This window comes from Conger conger, chromosome 12, assembly GCF_963514075.1.
Source record: "Conger conger chromosome 12, fConCon1.1, whole genome shotgun sequence".
In the NCBI taxonomy this organism is placed as follows: domain Eukaryota; kingdom Metazoa; phylum Chordata; class Actinopteri; order Anguilliformes; family Congridae; genus Conger; species Conger conger.
The window spans coordinates 31,011,976-31,034,241 of record NC_083771.1 but is presented as its reverse complement, the minus strand read 5'-3'; the positions used below and the strand labels follow the sequence as shown (position 1 = coordinate 31,034,241).

The 22,266-nt window shown below is 42.0% G+C and overlaps 1 protein-coding gene across 1 annotated transcript; it reads left to right on the top strand.

Moving 5' to 3' along the window:
* Window positions 1–2,959: 2,959 nt before the first annotated feature.
* On the top strand, window positions 2,960–20,996 carry sec14l7 (SEC14-like lipid binding 7). Its single transcript, XM_061263145.1, has 12 exons — window positions 2,960–3,096; window positions 3,901–3,976; window positions 9,110–9,153; window positions 11,531–11,593; window positions 11,725–11,913; window positions 12,668–12,763; window positions 13,895–13,955; window positions 15,884–15,967; window positions 16,310–16,416; window positions 18,669–18,808; window positions 19,683–19,852; window positions 20,270–20,996. The coding sequence occupies exons 1-12, from the start codon at window positions 3,043–3,045 to the stop codon at window positions 20,380–20,382; spliced, it is 1,197 nt and encodes a 398-aa protein (XP_061119129.1). The 5' UTR covers window positions 2,960–3,042; the 3' UTR covers window positions 20,383–20,996.
* Window positions 20,997–22,266: the final 1,270 nt, after the last annotated feature.

The window sequence follows — 22,266 nt, the reverse complement described above, 5'->3', positions numbered from 1 at the left end:
CACCAGGGAAATAATTATTCTGTCATCCACCACAGTTTCCGTGGTCTTCCGGGTCTTTTGGTGTTTCTGAGCTCACCGGTGCGTTCTTTCTTTTTAAGAATGTTCCAAACAGTTGATTTGGCCACACCTAATGTTTTTTCTATCTCTCTGATGGGTTTGTTTAGATTTTTCAGCCTAATGATGGCTTGCTTCACTGATAGTGACAGCTTTGGATCTCATATTGAGAGTTGACAGCAACAGATTCCAAATGCAAATAGCACACTTGACATTAACTCTAGACCTTTTATCTGCTCCTTGTAAATGAGATAATGAGGGAATAACACACACCTGGCCATGGAACAGCTGAGCAGCCAATTGTCCCATTACTTTTGGTCCCTTAAAAAGTGGGAGGCACATATGGAAACTGTTGTAATTCCTACACCGTTCACCTGATTAAAGCAAGTTTCATTTCAAATCCATTGTGGTGGTGTATAGAGCCAAAAAGAGGAGAATTGTGTCGATGTCCCAATATTTATGGACCTGAATGTATATATATATATATATACAGTGGATAGAAAATGAATACACCCCCTTCAATATTTTAAATGTCTTGTTGTGTCATGGAATGTAAATGTAATGGATTAAAATGGGACTTGTTTTTCCCTGACCCAAAGAACACAACATACCATATGAATGCACTGAAATTATTTTAAGTATAAACCCCCCTGAGTCAATACTTGATGGAAGCGCCTTTGGCAGCAATTACAGCTACCAGTCTTTTTGGGTAGCTCTGCACAAGGTTGGCGCACCTGGACTTGGAGATCTTCCCCCACTCCTCTTTGCAGAACTGTTCAAGCTGGGAGAGGTTTGTTGGTTTGCGCTGATGGACAGCAACCTTCAAGTCATTCCACAAGTTTTCAATTGGATTTAGGTCAGGGCTTTGGCTTGGCCATTCTAGCACATCCACCTTGTTCTTTACAAGCCACTCAGTGTTAGCTTTGGCCTTGTGCTTTGGGTCATTGTCGTGCTGGAATATGAATTTTGGACCCATTCTCAGTCTCCTTGCAGATTTCTTCAGGTTCTTCTCCAGAATATCCCTGTATTTGGCCCCATCCATCCTCCCTTCAATGTTGACAAGTTCCCCAGTCCCTTTAGATGAGAAACATCCCCATAACATTATGCTGCCACCACCATGCTTCACAGTCGGGATGGATGAGCAGTGTTGGGTTTAGAAATCTTCTTATATCCCTCACCTGATGTGTACCTTTCCAAAACTTTGTCACGGACTTCTTTTGCGAGATCTTTGGAGCCCATGCTTCTGTCTTTCAGTGAGACTGAAATTCACCTCTACTGTATGTAGATTTGTAGAAAAAACACATTGATTAATTGCACTTTAATTACAGGCTATATGTCAAGTAAATCTGAAAAAATGTTGAGGGGGTGTATTCATTTTCTATCCACTGTGTATATATAAATATGTATATATATATATATATATATATATATATATATATATATATATATATTGTGTACACTTTATTAGTGTAGTCTATCCACTTAGAGTTATGATGCGTTGTGTGTTCAGAGATGCATTCCACTGTTCTAATGTGTGGTTGTTTGCGTTAATGTCACCTTCCTGTCAGCTTTAACCAGTCTGGCCCTTCTCTTCTGACGTCTCTCAGTAACAAGGTGTTTGTGTGGGCAGAACTGCTGCTCGCTATTTTCTTTTTTTTCTTTTTTTTTGCACCATTCTTTGCAAACTCTAGAGAAAAGTGTGCCTGGAAATCCCAGGAGATCAGCAGTTTCTGAGATACTCAAACCACCATGTCTTCCACCAACAATCGTTCCACGGTCAAAGTTACTTAGATCATGTTTTTTACCCATTCTGATGGTTGATGTGAATATTAACTGAAGCTCCTGGCCTGTATCTACATGATTGTATGCATTGCACAGCTGCCACACAATTAGCTGATTAGAGAACCGCATGAATAAGGAGGTGTAATAAAGTAAAAATGTTCCTAATAAAGTGCTCGGAGAGTCTGTATACTCACCATGCCAAAAAAAACTGAACCTCTTGACCACATCTGCATGCTTTTATACATTTAGTTGCTGCCACATGATTCGCTGATTAAATACTTGCATTAACAAGCTGGTGTACAAGTCTACTTAATAAATTGTTCACTGAGGTATGTAGACAATTATTGGCACCCCTGGTTTAATACTTTATGCAAACACCCCTGGCAAAGATGACAGCCATGAGTCTTTTCTTATAATTTGTGAAAGTTAGAGAAAACATTTGGAGAGATGTTTGACCATTCCTCCAAGCAGACCTTTTCAGAATCATTGATATCCTAGGGATGTTATTTATTTGGTTCTGTCAAAATGTAATTTTAAGACCTGAACATTTGTCATGTCCGGTAATATATATCATAAGGCAGGTCTGGAACAATATGAATGTGGTCTCAAATTACAGTTCTGAATTAAAGGAAGAGGGTGTGATGGCAAATTAGTGGTTTGGATTGTATGTTTAAGGTTGCCACTGGAGCTGACACAAGAGAACGTTGCTATGGTTGTGTCTATTCTCTACGGACTCAGACAAAGAGAACTACTGCTCTATAGTAGACCTTCGCAGCCATACTGTAACTAGATATCATCATAGTAATTATCTTCCAACCAGCTCATGAGTTTGTGAAATGGGCGTGATTCGTACACGACACCTATATCCCGTGCAGAACATGGGTATCAACCCAGTTGCCTATTTTTAATGATTATTTTACTAATTTTGGAAGGTAAACTCATTAGCTCAGACATGTTCAGAACAAATTCCAACATTTTACAGGTGCTCTTATAGTTTTTAACCACGCTCAAATTACATTTGCCAGCGTTGTAATTGGTGGCCTTTAAACTAGGACAGTTGGTCACATTATTGTTTCATTGTTTCACCGAAAGATGTGACAACAGCGCCACCACACCTTATATAGCCTCACCCGGAACCCAAACGACAGCATTTGTGAGTTCGAAAATACACAGTCGTGAATCCAGTTGCTCAGATTGACAGAGAGGATGAGCGGACGTGTCGGCGACCTCAGCCAAAAGCAGGAGGAAGCGTTGACGCAGGTGTGATGCAGTTTTGCTTTTTTTTTTTTTTGTACTGTACATATTTTACCTGTACATTTTTTCATGACAGCTCGCGCGCCTTAAATCGTGAACGTTAGTCTGTGCAGCTATTTAACTCACATGGCGACTTGCAAAAATGCATTAGGCTATTTTACAAACAAATCGATTTTAAAACTGATTTTGAAATAGAATAGAATGTCGTCATCCACCATCTAGCAGTGCTCAGATAGACACATAGGTCACATTTAAAGCATTCTGACAAACTTGTGAGAAATTAAAGTGACATGCATTTGTTAAACCTAAACTTGCACATTCTCATGAAGAAGCTAAACGGCGAAAGGGATTCCGTTCACTTCTCTGAATGAATGACGCCTCCAACTTTCTTTGAGCAGTGAGTTTGCGATTTGTGAAACTTTACGAAAACTTATTAATTAATGAAGCAAGCCCTACAAAATGATGATGAGCGAGTATTAATGCAACCAGTACGCTATAGAAGATATCAAAGGATTTAAAAAAATAGCCTTTGAGAGGCACAAGGTAAAACAAAACGGGCGTCCTCCGAAGGGATATTTGAAAGCATGTCACGCGTTCGCAGTGAGGTTCTAATTAGTATTGGTATCATTGTGAAGGTCTAAGTCCATTAAAGCATACAAGACCATGTAACATTCTGTTTCTGTATGTATTTGTGCATACATTATTCTAAATTCTAAAGGCATAACACCGTTTGTGTGAGCGCTTTAGCCGTTACATTTCGTGTCATTCATTTACTGTCTCACAGTCTCCGATGTTGTTTTCTGTTTCCAGTTACGAGAGAGAATAGAAGACATTCTCCCGCAGCTCCCATTGCAACATGACCATTTCCTGCTTCGCTGGCTTAGAGGTGAGGAGAAATGTCACTTGCTAATTTATAAGCAAGTCACTGTTATTCAGGCCGTGCACAATCATGTTGACACCGCCGCCATCCATAATCACACATTATGTTGATAACATGGGACCTGTTTTAATTCTACCGAAATGCATTATTCCATGCACTGCCTGCAACCAGGGGAGCAGATGATTAATGACTGACATGTTTATTCCAAACACAAATTAAAAGCCTAGACCTGGACCAAAATGACAACATAGAATTGTGCTGACCTGGGACCTGTTTTACCTTTCATTATAAGAAATGATAAGATTCTAGATTAGCAGTCCTACTCTGACATGCTTGATATATAAGCCCCCTGAATTTGGGGTTTCAAAATTGTTTTCATGTTCTGTATCATGTTGTTACACTGCCGATATGAGACATACAACAATACTGGACTAGAGTTTGATTTTCATACTGACATACTTCATTGCTTTTTAACGGATATATGACATAAAAAGCCATTGTATAATCGTTGTATAATCGTGGTTTCATAGTTAAAACAGTGCCTACCTCAGTGATATCATTCACCGTAACCCAGGGGGTGCAGAACTGCGGTCCTCGAGGGCCGGATTGCGTGCTGGCTTTTGTTCCAACCAACTGCCTTGTTTTTAATTTGCTGACAGCTCTATAAATGACCATGTAAGTAAAATCTTTAGGATACACTTGCAGTCTGCAGCTGTAGCCGGTACTCACACACATAAGCAGGGCCATGCACAGACATTTTGGGGGGCAGGGGCTCAAGCATGTCCTGTATCGTTTTGTTACACTGCATATTCTTTATAAATGAGGCATACAGTATAGTAACTACTGAACTGCAGTTTGATTGTAAAATATTTTTGAGCATCATACTGAGAGGAAAATAAACCACAGTATTAGGCCTATATTATATTCAAAAACACACACACACACACGTATGCACTCACACACTTGTTATAAGTATTACTCTTGTTACATCTATGCCAGGGGTGTGCAGGAAGGGCTGAACCATTTCAGGATTTTGAGGCAACTTCTGCTCTTAATTATTTAATTTGCCCAATCATACTGCATCTTGGTCATTTGTATCAGTAGCAGCTACAGTCACAGACTGCTAAAGATTTTACTGTGATCCAGTACAGGAGTGAACCAGTGTCATCTATAGAGCTGTCAGACAACTAAAATTAAAGTAATTGGTTGGAACCAAAACTAGCATGCAGAATGGCCCCCCAGGACGGGAGTTGTCATAATTAGACTAGCTTGCACGCTCATGAGTACCTAGGCTATTAATGCCAGGATTACAGCACGAAGGTGGCAACAGGCAAGTCCTAATGACCTACTTCATCATTTTTTAATGGATATATAACATAAAAGCGAAGTAAGTGTTGTTTAATCGGTTTCATAATTAAAACAGTCCCTACCTGAGTGATATCGTTCACCGTAACTGAATTGGGGCTAGGGATGTGGTGCAACTTGCACCAAGATTGATTGATTGGGGGGCTACTTTTTACATTGATGCATTTAAAAGTGGGTATTTTTTCCTGGATACTACTATACATTCAACTCTTTTTATTTGATAGGATTTCAATAACAAATGAAGAAAAAATAAAATACAATGAATTACAATTAAATGCAAAAAAAGGGCACTTTGACTCTGAGGGCAAAAGGGCAGGGGCTCAAGTCCTCCTTGGGCCCTATCTGTTCACGTGCATTAGTTAATCGAGGCAATTCAACATTTTAGTTTTCTCCCAATTCACATATGTAGGGCCAGGCTATAGATTTTAAACTCTGTTCCATATTCTCACAGTAACATCACAGGCATCCCAAGACAAACAAACTGTTGCTTCTGTGTGTGTACTGTCCTTCCAAAGTCGCTTTTTTGTCTATACGTTCAGTGTAGCTACATTCTTTCCAATATTAACATGACTCCAGGTTGTTTTGTAGGCTATGCATGGATATGCTGCATTTGTATAACTCACATGCATCATTTGCATTCCACGCAATTCGCCTTCTCTCTTTTCATTTTGGCCATTGCATGAAGTCACGGAGAGCAGCAGGTCATGCCAGTTCCCCTGTAGCAGCTGTTACCAGTTTTATTTGTCTGCAGATTTTGTAGTTTTCCTCAGTATTCTGTGAACTTTGGGGTAAACACTCAGTGTATTTTGTGTACATGTGTACTTTTGCTTTCTGCAAAGAGTGGAGTGGAACAGGAGCTTTTATTAATTATTATGTGATGCAGTGTGTGTGCGCATGCACGTGTGTGTGTGTGTGTGTGTGTGTGTGTGTGTGTGTGTGTGCATGTGTGTGTATTTGCATAAGTGTGGTTGTCAGTCCTCTTTTGGGGTGAACTAACTGCACTGACCCCTGTACCTGGCACATATTCAGCTGGCAAAGCTTCATTTTGGATCTGGGCATTCCAGTAGTGGCTAAGGTTCAGAGCTACATGCTGTTGTTTACTCTTAAAGCAGCTCTGGCCTCTGCTATTTTATAGCCAATCGCAATCGCAGAATTGTATATCTGGAGCAATCTCATTTGACCCCCAGAAGCTGTGCGCACCAGATGAATATAAATGGTATTTTCTCCAGTGCAGCTTTTAACAGCCACTGATTTGATTTCAGCACAGCTTTAATTGTTTTTGTTTGTTTGCTTTTTTCCCCATTCTGAATGGGAAAGAAATGTGATCTAAGTGACTTTAACCATGGAAAGATTGTTGGTGCCAGCCAGACAGACAGATTTGAATATCTCAGAAACTGCTGATCTCCTGTGATTTTCACACATGACAATCTCTAGAATTTGCAGAGAATGGTGCGAAAAACTAAAAACATCCAGTGAGCTGCAGTTCACTAATGTGTTCTTAATGAGAGAGGTGAATGGAGAAGACTGGTCAAAGATGACAGTAATGCAAATAACCACACATTACAAAAGTGGTATGCAGAAGAACATCTCTGAACACACAGAATAGCTGTTTATGGAAAACAGCTATTTTGGATTTATTATACAATAATTTAGTATAAATCAATACATAAATCTGCTACAGAATGTGAAGTAATCTGGATGCGCAAAAGTTCCAATTTATTTATGCTTTCAGAAAAGTTACCTGCGTCAGAGAACCACATAATATTGTGTGGCAAAACAATTATTGCTATATAAATTCTACAGAAAATTGAGATTGTTAGTTATCGGGATACATTTGTATGTGGGAAGATGACAATTTTATTTGTTCTCATTTAATTCAAAACATTCATACAAAATCAAACCATCAAACGTCTCCACATTATCAAAGCTGACAAATTTAAAAAGACATTTCATTTACAAATATTAACTAAACAAAATAGTAATGCAGTGTTAGCTGTCTTCGTAGTTGGGTTGAGTTATGTTAAATGAGGCTGGTGTCCACAGAAGCAATGGGACAGGCCATGGACTTTGTACCAACTGGATGGGGGTGGCATTTGGAGGTCATCGACCCAGGCTTTCTTTCTGATGCACTTGCTGAATGCAAACATGGGGCTGAAGGACCTCTGATGGACTGGCCAAAACGTTGCTGTGGGTCTTGTGCCTCCAACCATTCTTGAGTGGATGCTATGCTTCTGTTTACTTAAAAATGTTAAGTGAAGATGTCTGCCAACAGCATCAGTGGTTCACAGGATCTGTATGGTCAAAATGTTGTCATTGTGATTGCTCACCACCCACTAGGAGCCAACCGTTGCCATGGTATGGTTGTCACCCTCCTGGCTTATTTTGTTTTTACCTCCATATAGTAATTATTGTTGATGTGAGTACACCACTCATTGTTCTAGGTGACTCTGGCTAACCCCATGGTGAAACCACCCCTTATCCAGCCCCTCTGACTCCCAACCAAAAATACACACTTATCATTGGTGCTATAATGTGTTCTTATCTCTGCGTGGTCAACACCCCACAATAATCACAAGTATCCCCTTAAAGTCCAGTGAATGTATTCAAAACAGTTCACATTATTTACCTATTTGTTTCATGAATAAATACTTTTCTTGCATGATGGGAAAGGTTGGTGTCGGGTGATGACTGGCCAGTTTGTAGGCATTTGTTGTTGGTACAAACAGGGATAACCGGTTCTCATTTCACTGATGTGTTAGCCAGTGACCTTGAGTGTCAGTCGACTTGCGTAAGTTCTGTGGTGTCATTTGCCGGTTCTATTTCCAAAACTAAAATGCAGGCTTTAATTGTGAAAATAGAGCCAATTGCTCTATTGCTAAACCTCACACTTTCAGGTCCGTGACAGCCAATTAGCAGTTCAATGATCTCTGTTTCTGAGATAGTTTATACTTTGTGACAGATTACTTCAAATGAGAACCTGCTTATGAATGTGAATTGTAGCCTGTCTGGTGGAGACCATATTACTCAAACACCACAGCAGCTTTCAACTAAGTGTCTGTGATGGAACTATAGTTTTTCCTGCCATGCTGACTGAATGTGAATGGATAACCATTAGTTGCTTGAAGAACAGACAAATGCTGCATTAGTCTCTATTCAGTGCAGTCTTGTTGGTCTGTATCTGTCACTATGTTTGTATAATCAGTTTCATGTCTTCAATATCTTATTTACTTTTATTTCATAATCGTTATTGTGATGACGGTGGCCCCACTCCAGACCATGACAGGACATGGACAGGGCTGTTTCTAAACAACTGGCTGTCCCTCCCTCTGTAGTTGAGAGATAAAATGAGGCAGAACCCTGGACAAAAATAATTTCTTAATTCAGAAAATGCACACTTCATTTGTGCAAATGTGCAAAGGTTTAGCACAGTGAAGTTCTTGAACTCTTAGAACATCATAGAAGTTCAACCAAACGCCACTGTCAGTGTCTAATTTTTATGAGTGGAAATATGAGAACTTCTCACCTTTTTAAATCCAGTGTGTACTCTTTGAATGTTGTGTGATTTGTCAAGAATTTGCTATCAATATCCTTTAAAGAAAACAGATCACTGTAGAATTTTTACCTGTTGCTATCAATAGTTTTTTCCCTATTAGCTATACATTAGCTTTCCATGTTAAGTTGTCACAGGCCTTGGTGATAGCAGCACAGATTGATCACATCCTTATTGATTATGGATCTTTCATAAATATACTTACTGTGATCTATTTCTTTCAGCCAGAAGCTTCAATGTACAGAAAGCAGAGACAATGCTTCGAAAGGTAAAGTATTCTTTGTTTCTTCTTTCCTATCCTCAATCCTCTTGAAGTCTGATGGATTTTAGTGTTTGTCGTGCAGGGGCAAGAGATTGCTTAAGCGTAAATCAAAATTTAACTTTGGATCGACTTGTGTGCAAGCCGATTGCGTGTGCACATTGGAGAAGCCAATGGAGGATAATAAGTCTAAGTTAAGTATGAGTATAATAAATATTTAATAAGTTTAATAAGTTTAATAAGTTTACGTTTCACTGTCCCCTTCATGACTGACTAGTTAATTGTGGTAGGACAGTCTATAGCTAAATAGCCTAAATGTTGATCCTGGACTATCCTGTAAGTCTGATTTAGGAGCAGAAAATGACTGAAACTGAATAGGATATGCAAATCAATTCACCCAAAATCAAAACACCCAAAACAGAAGCATTTCTTCCCTCTTGTGTATGCTGGACACTGTCAGGTTTGGGGGACAGAGGAACCAAGCGCAGACTCAGGGGTTATGAGAAAACGGCAGGTTTAATGAAGCCGGCTGATAAGGGGCAGACAGAGCGTAATCCAAACAGGCAAAGCTCAAAAACCGGGTGGTCAGTCCAAACAAGGCAGTGGTACAGAGATCGCAATCCAAAGACAGTCCAAAGAGCCAGACAGGGGTCAAAACAGAAATCCAAAAATCGAAAAACAGAACAGAATATAAACAGACATAAAACAGGCTAGAACAGAAGAGAACAGAGAATAACCTTACACAGGAGAAACCAAACTGATGAACTAGCCACAAGACAGGCTTAAATATACTAACAAATGAACTAAAACGATAATCAGGTGTAAGTGCTGGGGAACTGATAACGAGAAACAGCTGGGACAAGACAGGAAGGAAATGCATATAGTGGTGGGCGGAGACACGAAATAGGGAGAAGTAAAACAAGGACCAGAGTGAAAGGAGAGAACATAGTAAAGGGAAAAACAAATAGAAGGGCACGGACTTGACAGAAACAATGACTGGACACTGGATGGGAGGAGCAGGGAGGGTGGGCGGAAACAAGGGAAGGCAGAGCACTGAGGGTACAGGGACGATAGGGGCAACATGAATAGTGAGGGAAACAGACAAAGTACAGCCACTGGGGCTTCAGGACAGCATGGGAGTCCCTCGTTCTGGACCTGGAGGGGCTTGGGGTCAGAGCGGGTGCTGGACACTGGGGGCCTTCGGGCAGAAACGGTGCGGGGGCCAGAGAATGGACCTGGGACGGAACAGGAAGCTGGATTTTGCATGGTTCTGGGAGCTGGGTTGGGAATGAAGTAGGAGACTGGATCTGGCCCGGAAATGGAAACTGGACCTGGCGCAGTTCGGGGAGCTGGGTCTTCAAGAGGAATGGATACCGGGCCTGATTTGTTGCGATCTGAGCAGCGATCTGTTCAAGACTTCGCATGCGGGCCAATTGAATGGAGATCATGGGGTCTCAGGCGAGCCTGGGGTCTCGAATAGAAGGGCACGGATGTGACAGGACACAATTGTTTTAATCTCATTGATCATACATAACTCACTAACAACAATGTCATTTATTGTTATAATTTTTTTTGTTTTCTGTGCATTGTCTCATTCTTTAAATCAGAGTAAAATTATGTTACTGGTTATCTAAAACTACTCCAGACTTGGGCATGCTGGTTTCACCATGCATAAATTGCACCACTGTATTTCCTGTTATAGGCTCAATGTTGTAATGCATGGTTATTTGTGTTATTGTCACCTTCCTGTCAGCTTTGACCAGTCTGCACATCTCTCATTTCTGCAGAACTGCTGCTCACTGGATTTTCTTTTTGTTTTTTTGCACCATTCTTTGCAAAGTCTATAAACTAGTATGAGTGAAAATCCCAGGAGATCAGCTTTTCTGGAGATCAGAGATTTCTGAGATACTCAAACCACCCTGTCTGCCACCAACAATCATTCCACGGTCAAAGCCACTTCGATTTTTTCCCAATTCTGATGGTTGATGTGAACATTAACTGCAGTTCCTGATCCGTATCTACATTGTATGCATTGCACTGCTGCCATATAATTGGCTGATTAGATAATCACATTAACACGTAGGTGTAATAAAGTAAACGTGTTCCTTATAAAGTGCTTGTGAGTGTATATGTTGTGAATGTTTATGGAAAGTGCACAATATGTAGTTATTCTTCCCCACATCCATCTCATAACCCACCACAACTGCTCTCACGACCCATACCAGATACCTACCTACAGTTTACAATACAGAGTTGAGGATATAGACAACGATCTCACCATTCCCCATAAAGTGCGATTAGGTTTGGTTTCTAATGCTTTCTGCCTCCCAGTCAAACAGGAAGTGTTCATCCTAATCTCTTATCCGTCTGTTTATTTCATCCTCAGCATGTGGAATTCAGGAAGAACATGAAAGTAGACGCACTGGTTACTGAGTGGGAGCCACCGGAGGTACTGATCTTTAACCTCTTTAACCTGCATTGGAATGGCAAGAGCAGTGCCGTCTGTAGAATATGATATTGCCTCTGGGTTTGTTCGCGCCTTACTCCCGCCCGATTGGCTGGTGTGTGTTCTGTGTCCAGGTGATCACCCGATACATGGCAGGGGGGATGTGCGGTTACGACCTAGAGGGCAGCCCCATCTGGTACGATGTGATTGGCCCACTGGACCCCAAGGGCCTCCTCCTGTCTGCCAGCAAGCAAGACTTCCTCAAGCGCAAGATCCGCGACACTGAGATGATGCACAGGCTGTGTCGGCAGCAGTCAGAGAAGGTACAGTCCTCCCCATCCTTGTGCCCTCTCTCTCTCTTATACACCTTATAATACACCCTTATAAACAATACCGCATGCTCTTATATACCATTTAGTACATTCTCATATATGTATCATATATTCTCTTATAGATCACATAGAACACTAGTATAGATGTTTTGGTACACTCCCATAGAGGGTACTACCTTTCTGTAGGCAGTCCATCTGCACCTAATGTGATCTGTGGCCAAAGTCCAAGAATTACAGTGTTTTTAACTCAATATGCAGCATTATGATATTTCTTTTGGAGAGAGGGTGAATGATACAGAGATAAAGGGAGAGCACAGAGGCTGTTTGGATCATGTCCAGCTCAGTGAAATTTCACCCTGGCTTGGAACAGATTCCAGACTCTCCTATAACAGCTGTTTGTTTCTCCTCCGCCTGTGTCCTTTTAAAGCAAGCACATTGTCCCAGAGACTGTAGCTTGGAATGTTATATTTGTGTGCTCCCATAAGCCCCAGTGGCCCTGTGCAGGTTTACTCCTGGTCTTGCCACACTGCAAGTCACATTCCTTTTCATCTTTTCAAATCACCATGCAGATTCACATGGGTTGCTTTGATCTCCTACCTTGAGTGAGCGTTAGTGCTGTGCAGAAATTCTGTGAGTTTTAGCCCACGGCAAAATGCTGACGTGCTTTGACATTTAGCAGAGCTCTAATCGTGCTGGCTTGGACTTCAGCGAAATGTTAACATGCAGTCTCATTATTGGCCTCCAGCTGGGGAAGGTTGTGGAGTCCATCACCCTGATCTATGACTGCGAGGGGCTGGGACTTAAACACCTGTGGAAACCTGCCATCGAGTCCTACGGAGAAGTAAGGGCCCAGTTTCACCCATAGAGAGATAATTACAGAGATACAGTGCTTTACACTCTCACTCTCACGCATAGAGCAATAATGACATAGCGACAGTAATAATTACATTACATTTTATTTATCCAATACTTTTATCCATAGCGACATACAAAACAGTGAATATCCAGGTCATGCAACAAACAACCAAACAGGCCAGATAAGGTACAATTCATATACGATTGGTTGTAAGGCAACAAACATAGATCCAGTACACAAGGTAGATAGGCCGAGTCTGTAACTACCATACCAAGACCACTAAAACTTGTGTGTACTCTACACACAAGGCGACATGGCTCAGGCAGTAAGAGCTGTTGTCTGGCAGTCGGAGGGTTGCCGGTTCGATCCCCCGCCCGGGCTGTGTCGAAGTGTCCCTGAGCAAGACACCTAACCCCCAAATGCTCCTGACGAGCTGGTCGGCGCCTTGCATGGCAGCCAGTCACCGTTGGTGTGTGTGTGAATGGGTGAATGAGAAACATCAATTGTACAGCGCTTTGGATAAAGGTGCTATATAAATGCCAACCATTTACCATTTTACACACAATGATATGCAGTGCTGTTGAAGGTTGACCCAAAAATGAAATCTCTCTTTCCCCATATAAGGTTATTGAAGTGACAACTAAAAAGCATTTTAGCTAATGACATTATGGTTCCAATGGTGTATAATTTGTAAGGCTAGCATAAAACACCACAGCATTTTTTCACCTGCATAAGGAAACAGTAGCATTTATGCACACAGAGTCTGTTGCACTTCAGCAAAAACAGTTCTTGTTATGCCAAAGAAGGTTGACATTTTACAACCAAAAAAAAAGGATTTTGCAATGTCTATTATTTTGCAATGTGAAATCTGGCTGAGTTGTTAAGTTGCTTGATACTCTGGGTAAGTGGAACCACACTTTAATTTCATTTTTGGGCAGACTGCCCCTTTATTGGTTGTAACCATCTTGCCAGAGTTCATATTATGGCCTTCAATATTATTTAAGTAATGGAAGTGGTGCAAAAGCTCTCCGAGCTCCCACCACTGAGTTGAACAATGTTGCACTTCTCACATCATTAGCAAAAGATTGACAACCCTCCATGTCTGTGCTGCTGCAGATCCTCACCATGTACGAGGAGAACTATCCCGAGGGCTTAAAGAGGCTGCTTATCATCAAAGGTGAGTGTATTCCGTTTGTCACAAGTCTATGTCCGATCATATCTGGCGTATGTATCTGGCCGCTTTTAGACAGTCACGACCGATGGCATAGAACTGGCCTGAATAGATTATAAAACAAAAAATGTTTCCATCATTTTCCATTCGTCTTGCATTTGCATTTGGGGTGCAATGTCCTGAACAAACAGCATCACATACAAGTGACATGTGGGAGAGAATGTTGACAGACAAAAAAACATGCAAGTGGTGTGTTGCAGGTTTGGAGCCCTGTGCCCGGTTGCATGAAACACAAAAAAAAAGTGCTTCCCTTAACTCGGACACTTAAGGGTTAATTTTCCCTTAGCTAAGGGAATTACCTGAGGGTGTTGCATATAAACCCTGAGACGTTTTTCTAAGGGAAACAGTTAAGTGCTTTGCTGCAATGGTTGATGGTTTACTGTAGCAAAATTCGACCGTAGTCATGGATGCGTTCTCTCATGGGTTACGATCAGATACTGTTGGCTATAAAATACGATTAGGGTTTAACCCCTAACCTACGGTAGCCTAGCTATATTTTGTTTTATCTTGCAAAAATGAAAAATACGGAAAACAAAAAAAAGGAAACCAACTTGGACAGATGAGGAGAAGTGTATACTACTGTTGGAGGAATACGTGAAAATAAAAACCATTTTAAAAAGCGAACTCAATCCGACTGTGACAGCGACCAAAAACAGAAGATGTGGGAGGAAATAACAGATTACATTAACGCTAGAAATATAGCCGTGAAGACAATTCAGGAGGTTGTTAAAAAATACAAGAGTGTGCGTAAAAGAATTGAGAAATTATAGGAGGGAATCCAGCAAAACCAGTGAGAACTAAAGTCATACCTAGCTAGTTAGCTACCCATAGATAACTATTCCTTCGCTAACCTTAAAATTAACTGAGGGTATTTCATGCAACACTGAACTGATTTTAACGGAGTACTTATAGGAGTAGATGAGTCTAGATGAGTATTTAGATGTTTAGATGAGTCCAGTGGGACCACATTAGAGTCTACACCAGCGCAACTCACCTGCACGTCCTGCAGGCCGCAGTGTCTTCTGGAATTTGCTTCAATCGTGCGGTACACCACCTGATCTCACTAATTAGCTTATTATCTGAACCAGGCAGGTAAAATCGTGAGTGAAATCAGGCAGTGTAGTGCAAGGTAGGAGCAAATACCTGCAGACACTGAGGCCCGTAGGACCTGGAGTTGAGTAGCACTAGTCTACACTGCACTTTTCAGTGCAGCTGGAATGAGCATTTACTGGCCCTAAACTCCCTATCTTTAGCACATATTTACCTAGTGTACATGTGTAGCTTGAATGTCACGTGATATGAAATGCAATCCATTTGACCATATTTAGTATCCTTGTGAGATACAAATACACTCAATGTAATCAAGGTTCCCAACACAAAGGAAAAAATGTTGCCTGTTTGTGTGTGTGTGTGTGTGTGTGTGTGTGTGCGTGTGTTCTCACTTGATTTCCCATGCGACTTTGCTCCACCATGGCCATTATTGTGTTCAATAAGTTGGGGAAGATAAGATAAGAAGTTTCCCTCATCTTGGTCTTTTATGTGGAAATATTTAATTTACATAGCAGGCACAGGAACATAGAATCACAGTAAAAAGATTTACCTGCAGTGCATACCTACATACTGCTACCAACATACTTCTATGTTGTGAGCAGTCTGTGAGAAATGTTGGTGTAGCACAGCCGTAACTGTTCAGCAAACAGGGACTTGTGTCCAAAATGTGTCGAATCAAAAGCTGCTTCAGCCAAGCTTCTGTCTTAAAAACCTTACTACAACTGTGGCACCCCTCTCTTTATGAAAGACAGTAGACTGTAGACTTCTGCCTGCAGTTCCTGAACTCACATCTCTCTGCGCCCCTCTCCCTCCACCCTCTGCAGCCCCCAAGCTCTTCCCTGTGGCCTATAACCTGATTAAGCACTTCCTGTGTGAGGACACACGCAATAAGATCATGGTCCTGGGAGGTAAGAGCCACACGGCCAAACACACACCTGCACCTGTCCAGTAGGAGGAGCTGCTCAGACAGACAAATGCAGGTTCTTATTAGTATTATAATCGTTTGAAGAAGTAGAAAAAATACTTATCAATACTTGTGCGTTTGCAGCATTTTTCATAGTTGCTACAAAAAAAAAGCTTAAAAAAATTTCACACCGAATCAAGAGGTATGTACCATACATAAAAGAATAACTCCTCCCCCCAATAAGATGAGCTCAGGAATGTGTACTCATCCTGGAGTGTTGGTTCATCTCTCTCTCCCTGTTTGTCTGTCTGTGTTCCCGTCTCCATGTCCATCCACCTCCCTACAGCCAACTGGCAGGAGGTGCTGCGGAAGTACATAGACCCGGCGGAGCTGCCTGTTGCCTACGGGGGTACGCTGACCGACCCCGATGGGGACCCCAGCTGTAAGACCTGGGTGAGAGATAACAGAGGAGTGGTGGGGGCAGACTGAGGGGGTAAAGGGGCAGTTCAGGGGCGTCCCCCTGTTTCAGCTAGCCCCCGATTCAATGAGATTTCTCAGCGTTGCACCTGGATCCCAGTGCAGGAGATTTAAATTTAGATTTAGATTCAAGGATACCTTTTAAACTGAAGCATTTAAACACAGTGGTGGCCTAAAGCGGGCTTGTGTTCAACCCTTTATTTCCTTCTAGCTTTGATGTCACTAATCCCTGATCATGGATTAGTTGCCCTTCAGTATTGGTGAGGAGACCAGGAGGCAAGTGGCTTTTTGAAAAGCATTTTTCTGCCTGCTCATCTCCGATTTTATGAATTCATGTTTCTGTGAGTCCAGTGAGCATGTCTGTTCTGGACCATAGACAGTTTGGCGCTCAGTCAGTTTTGTTTCTTACCCAATGAAATGGCAAGGTTATTTTTGCTAGAACAACTGCTGGAAGCACATGTTGAATCCACTTAAAATCCACTTGGGATTTTTATCCCAAGTAATATCAATATAGTACTGCAGATAAATAGATAGGCTGGGAATTTAGCCAGGACACCGGGGAACCCCCTACTCTGTGAGTGTCGTGGGAACTTTAATGACCACAGTAAGTCAGGACCTCGGTTTAACGTCTCATCAGAAAGACAGCGTCTCCTACAGCACAGTGTCCCCATCACTGCACTGGGGTATTAGGGATAATTTGACCAGAGGGAAGATCGCCCCCTACTGGCCCACCGACACCACTTCCAGCAGCAACTTAGTGTTCCCAGGAGTACTAACCAAGCCCACATCTGCTTAGCTTCAGCCATTTGGCAGGAGCTGGGTGCATGATGGTATGGCTGCTGGAATAAATTTGAATTCAGATGAATCGATCCATTCTAAACTTTATCGCATTTGTCCATAACTGTGAAATTCTGATAGAAAAGAAAACGGCCTTTGTCAGCACTGCTCCAGTAGCTGGACCCGTATGTGGGAGCTGGAAATGTTCATGTGTACAGGGGAGCTTTGTTCCCCTGCGTCCGGGTGGCAATGAAGGATCGAGTGATTCAGCACCCTGACCCTCGTTTAGACCCAGAGTGCAGTCAGCTGAAAACACGCTTCAGTGCTCAGGAATGACAGAGCCGCTCCAGCACCACGCTGCTGCAGTACAAGGAGCCTCGATGTGCCCAAATACCACCACCGCATAGCGGAGTTAGAATGCTTACAGACAGACAGACAAACAGAGAGATAGAGACAAATAGATGGACAAATGGACAGGTTGACAAACAGATTAGATAGATAGGCAGACAAAAAGATAGATAGACTGACTGTGGGAGCCGGGACGGAGCACCAGACGCGACCGAATAGGGAATCTTCAAGTTACCCACAGAACGTGTGATAACCACTAAGATAATCTAGGGTTCTCCCCAATGTAATCTAGGAGGACCACTAGAGGAGAAAGGGGAAAACGAAAAACAGGACAGAAACTCCCCAGCGAAATGTCAACTAAAACTTGGTACACAAGTCTATTTTGACTTAATAGATGAACAAAAAAATAAAGAAAACTTGATACGGTTCGGTTACCTGAATACAGGGTAACACGCCTTTAAGTCTCTAATGAAATACCAGCCTTGAAGGCTACCTCTACCTGGCTCAGTGTCTGAAACACAATGTAACACTCAAGCACAGAGCAGAGGGACAATGAGTCTTAAATAGGGTAGAACCCGCCTACCAATAAGAAATAATTGGTCAGTAATTAGACTGCACCTGGATACCAATTAACCAAGGCAGGAATCTGCATGTGTGAGCCCGAAAAACGTTACTGCTTGGAAAATGAGTAGGAAAACCCTGACACTGACAAACAGATAAATTGATAGATAGATAGATAGATAGACAAACAAACAGGTAGGTAGATAGATGGAGCGGCCTGCAGCGTAGTGGTAAAGGTAAAGGACTGGGACACACAAGGTCGGTGGTTCTAATCCCGGTGTAGCCACAATAAGATCCGCACAGCCGTTGGGCCCTTGAGCAAGGCCCTTAGCCCTACATTGCTCCAGGGGAGGATTGCCTCCTGCTTAGTCTAATCAACTGTACGTCGCTCCGGATAAGAGCGTCTGCCAAAAGCTATTAATGTAATGTAATGATAGATAGACAGACAAACAGATCAATAGATCGATAGATAGATAGAGAGACATATTCTCCAGGACAGAGATTCCTATGTCTTCAGCGTTATCATGGGTTTCCATCTCCAGATAAACTACGGGGGCGATGTGCCAAGCTCGTACTACGTGCAGGACTCAGTGAAAGTGCAGTACGAGCAGAGCGTCACCATCGGCCGCGGCTCCTCACACCAGCTGGAATATGAGATCCTGTTCCCGGGCTGCGTGCTGCGGTAGGTGGGATTCTAAATCTAAATCATTCAGCATGCTCATGAGCATCAGATTGGGGGACCGTGACCCTGCTGATTGTTTTCCCTCTTGCCCTTTGGCCCTCAGCATAGCACCAGAACATGATGGCGTGCTTCACTGAGACTGACCCAATTAGACCAAGCAGCTTACACTGTCTCCTCACTTTTGGAGGAATGAATAGTTTTCTGACTATAGCTAAGACATTTACAGAAAATTATAAAATGTCCCTTGCTTAGTGCAGAAGCCATTGTATGGAGCTTGTTGAAGGGGTGATTTTCATGTTACCAAGCTACCTGTGATTAGAAGAAGGCAAAGTGAGGCAGCAGACTTTTTATTTTACTGATAAACTTTCATTCAACCCCACTGCCTAAAGGACAACTGCACACCCTGTTTTTCAATATATTTTCCCATTTTTCTCCCCAATTTGTAGCCTAATGATGCTAATGCTGCAATGCTAATCTCAAGCTGCACTATCAAATCTGGAAAAACACATAAACTGTCATTTGTATTTGACAGTGGAGTTAATTATGCATCTTGCACACACACACGCAGGTCAGAGGGAGACACGGGATGTGCAGCTCGCTGTGGGTGGCCAGTCAACCAGCTGGCGCACCATGAGAAGCTATCTTTCTGGCTGAATCACTGAAACCCTCCATTCCCTGGGTGATGCTAGTGCCATTTATGCGGCCGGCCACAGTGGAACAGTTTGGATTCGATTCCAGGCAGTGGGGTCCATCCACGCACTAGAATAGGACAGGATGAGCCATGCTGTAGCCCTGCACGCCCTGTTTTTAACCGAAACCGGGGTGGTGGTAACAGTGAGATGTTTTCTCTGAATGGCGTTGCCCTTGCACCCAGGTGGCAGTTTGCGAGTGAGGGGGCGGATATCGGCTTCGGGGTGTTCCTGAAGACCAGGATCGGCTCCAGGCAGAAGGCTGGGGAAATGCAGGAGGTGGTGCCCAGCGAGCGCTACAACTCCCACATGGTGCCCGAAGACGGTTCCCTGACCTGCGCTGACGCGGGCGTCTGTGAGTACGGGGCCTGGGACTGCAGTCCGACTCCTCAATTAACTCACTGCCGATCTACATTGTTTCTCACGTAACACATTCGCTTAGCAGCCGTCCTTATCTAAAAGGACACACTGCTTGTGGTTTTTACACGGTGCCCGTTTATGAATCTGGATATATATGGAAGCGATTCAGGCAAAGTACCCTTCTCTAAGGAGCAATGGCAGTAGTCTTCTTGGGATTTGAACTCACAAGGTCTGGTATTACGCGTTCGGCTCTTTCCAGACTACAACATACTGCCACAGACCCCAGTTCCAAGCCGTAGACTGCCAGGTTTGCATTCTGTAAACGAAGGGTCTGTTAGCGGCTTCACAATGCTTGTTCATATCACTTTACTTGAGGAACAATCAGAATTTTCTTTTCTTTTTTCCATTCCAGATGTACTGCGGTTTGACAACACCTACAGTGTCGTGCATTCCAAGAAGATCAGCTTCACAGTGGAGGTTCTGCTGTCTGACAGCCAGATGCAGTCAGAGAAGCAATTTGAGTAATAGGCTGGGTCAGAGACTGAATTCTGTTCAGTCAGCCAATAATGTCATTGAGATGACAAAGGACACTGTCCCTCTTCTTCTGTTTCACAAAGGCTTATGTACTGTAGCTATACCCAACAGCTTCCAACAAGGCTTAATGCTGAAGGTCACAATCTTTCAGCTCAACTATTAATAACAAGCTAATAGCAGTCAATGTTTATTTACATTCTACTTTAATCTGAAGAAGATTTAAATCAACATTCATGGGAATAAATTAAAACCTTTTAATGTTTTTTTAAAGGAATTATCAGTAACTGCATATGATATATGATATGTGAATGAAATACCTCTCTTAATCATATGACTATCGTTATGTTTCTTCTATCAGTATGGCAATTGTTGTTTGCAAACAATCTCATAAAGTCCAACAAACGTGACAAAGCATTCATTTGTGAAGCTTCTGTAAATTACATATCAATGTTTCAAGTTCTTAGCTGCAAGTGAGCTATGTAGGCCTACCTCTTAAATGAAGTAAACGCTAATTTGTTATTTATTTGTAATTGTTACACCAGGATGATATTTAACAATTTTGTTAAACTAATTTAACAGTGTGAATAAAATGTATTTTAGCATAACTTTGAATCTTCTCTCATGAAATAACTGTAGCCCATGAAATAAAAGGTTGTCAATCCCATACAAAGATTTGATGCCATTGATAATAATAATATAATATAATACAAGCCTGCACTGGTACAAGCTGATATGAACCATATAGTATGCACAGGTATGGCTGTGAAGCTTGGACATCTATGGTTCCACAGTGTTCAGTCAACCGCCCGGCCATGTCCTGCCAGACATTTCAAAACAACCTTGAACCTTTACTTTTTCTATGCTGTCTGTCCGAGGGGTCCGTTTTCTTGTATTTATATCTGTTAGTGTGGCTCTACCTCTGCCTCTGTCTGTCTGTCTCTCTGTCTGTATATGTTTGTGTGCATCTTACTGTGTATGTCTCCTCTCATTACTACGGCATTCAATTCAGTTCCATTTTATTTTGGGGTAACATCGGAGCGACATGAGCAACTCACCTAACCCCCAATTGCTCCTGACGAGCTGGTTGGTGTCTTGCATGTCAGGCAATTGCCATCGGTGTGTGTGGGTGAATGAGAAGCTTCAATTGTACAGTGCTTTGGATAAAGGTACTATATGCAGGCCATTTACCATATCTGTGGTGCCTAATGCTTGCTAAAGAAATACTTTACAGTGGGAATGAAAATATGATATACTCCTACAAATATACTCCCATTTGAAAACTGCTCACTAGTGAAGCAGCACATTACAGACCTGCGCTCACAAATATAAGCTTTAAAAAAATTCTAGCAGTGTTACTGAATTACAACATGTTGATGTTTCTTCAAAAGCTGCCATTAATTCTGTCTGATAAAACTCCTGTTGATCGACAAATATTGTAAGTTCTCGCCTATTATTATTTGAGGTGTAAGAAATTCAGTTAAGTTGCTCATAACTCTCACATAGGCTAAGAATAATGAGAACACGATGCTTTCCAATCGTTATGCTCTCCTTGTTTCGACACATCGAGTTTGGGTGCTACTATTACTTTAACCACTTGAGGGAGCCCTGACATAATACATTGAAACGGGGTCCAGTGGTATGTGCATCCTATGTGCCGGGACAAATTAAAACAATAAGACAAATTAAACATCAGTGGTCAACAAAGAATACAAACAACAACAACTACAGTGTTATAATAACGCATTTCTTAGATACATATCGGGCTATGACCCAAATTACACCGTTAAAAAACATCCCGTCAAGGTCACAGAAATGAGCAACATTTCAGGGGTCAAGAGAGATGTCGATCGGAAATGGTAAAGGGGGCATAACCCT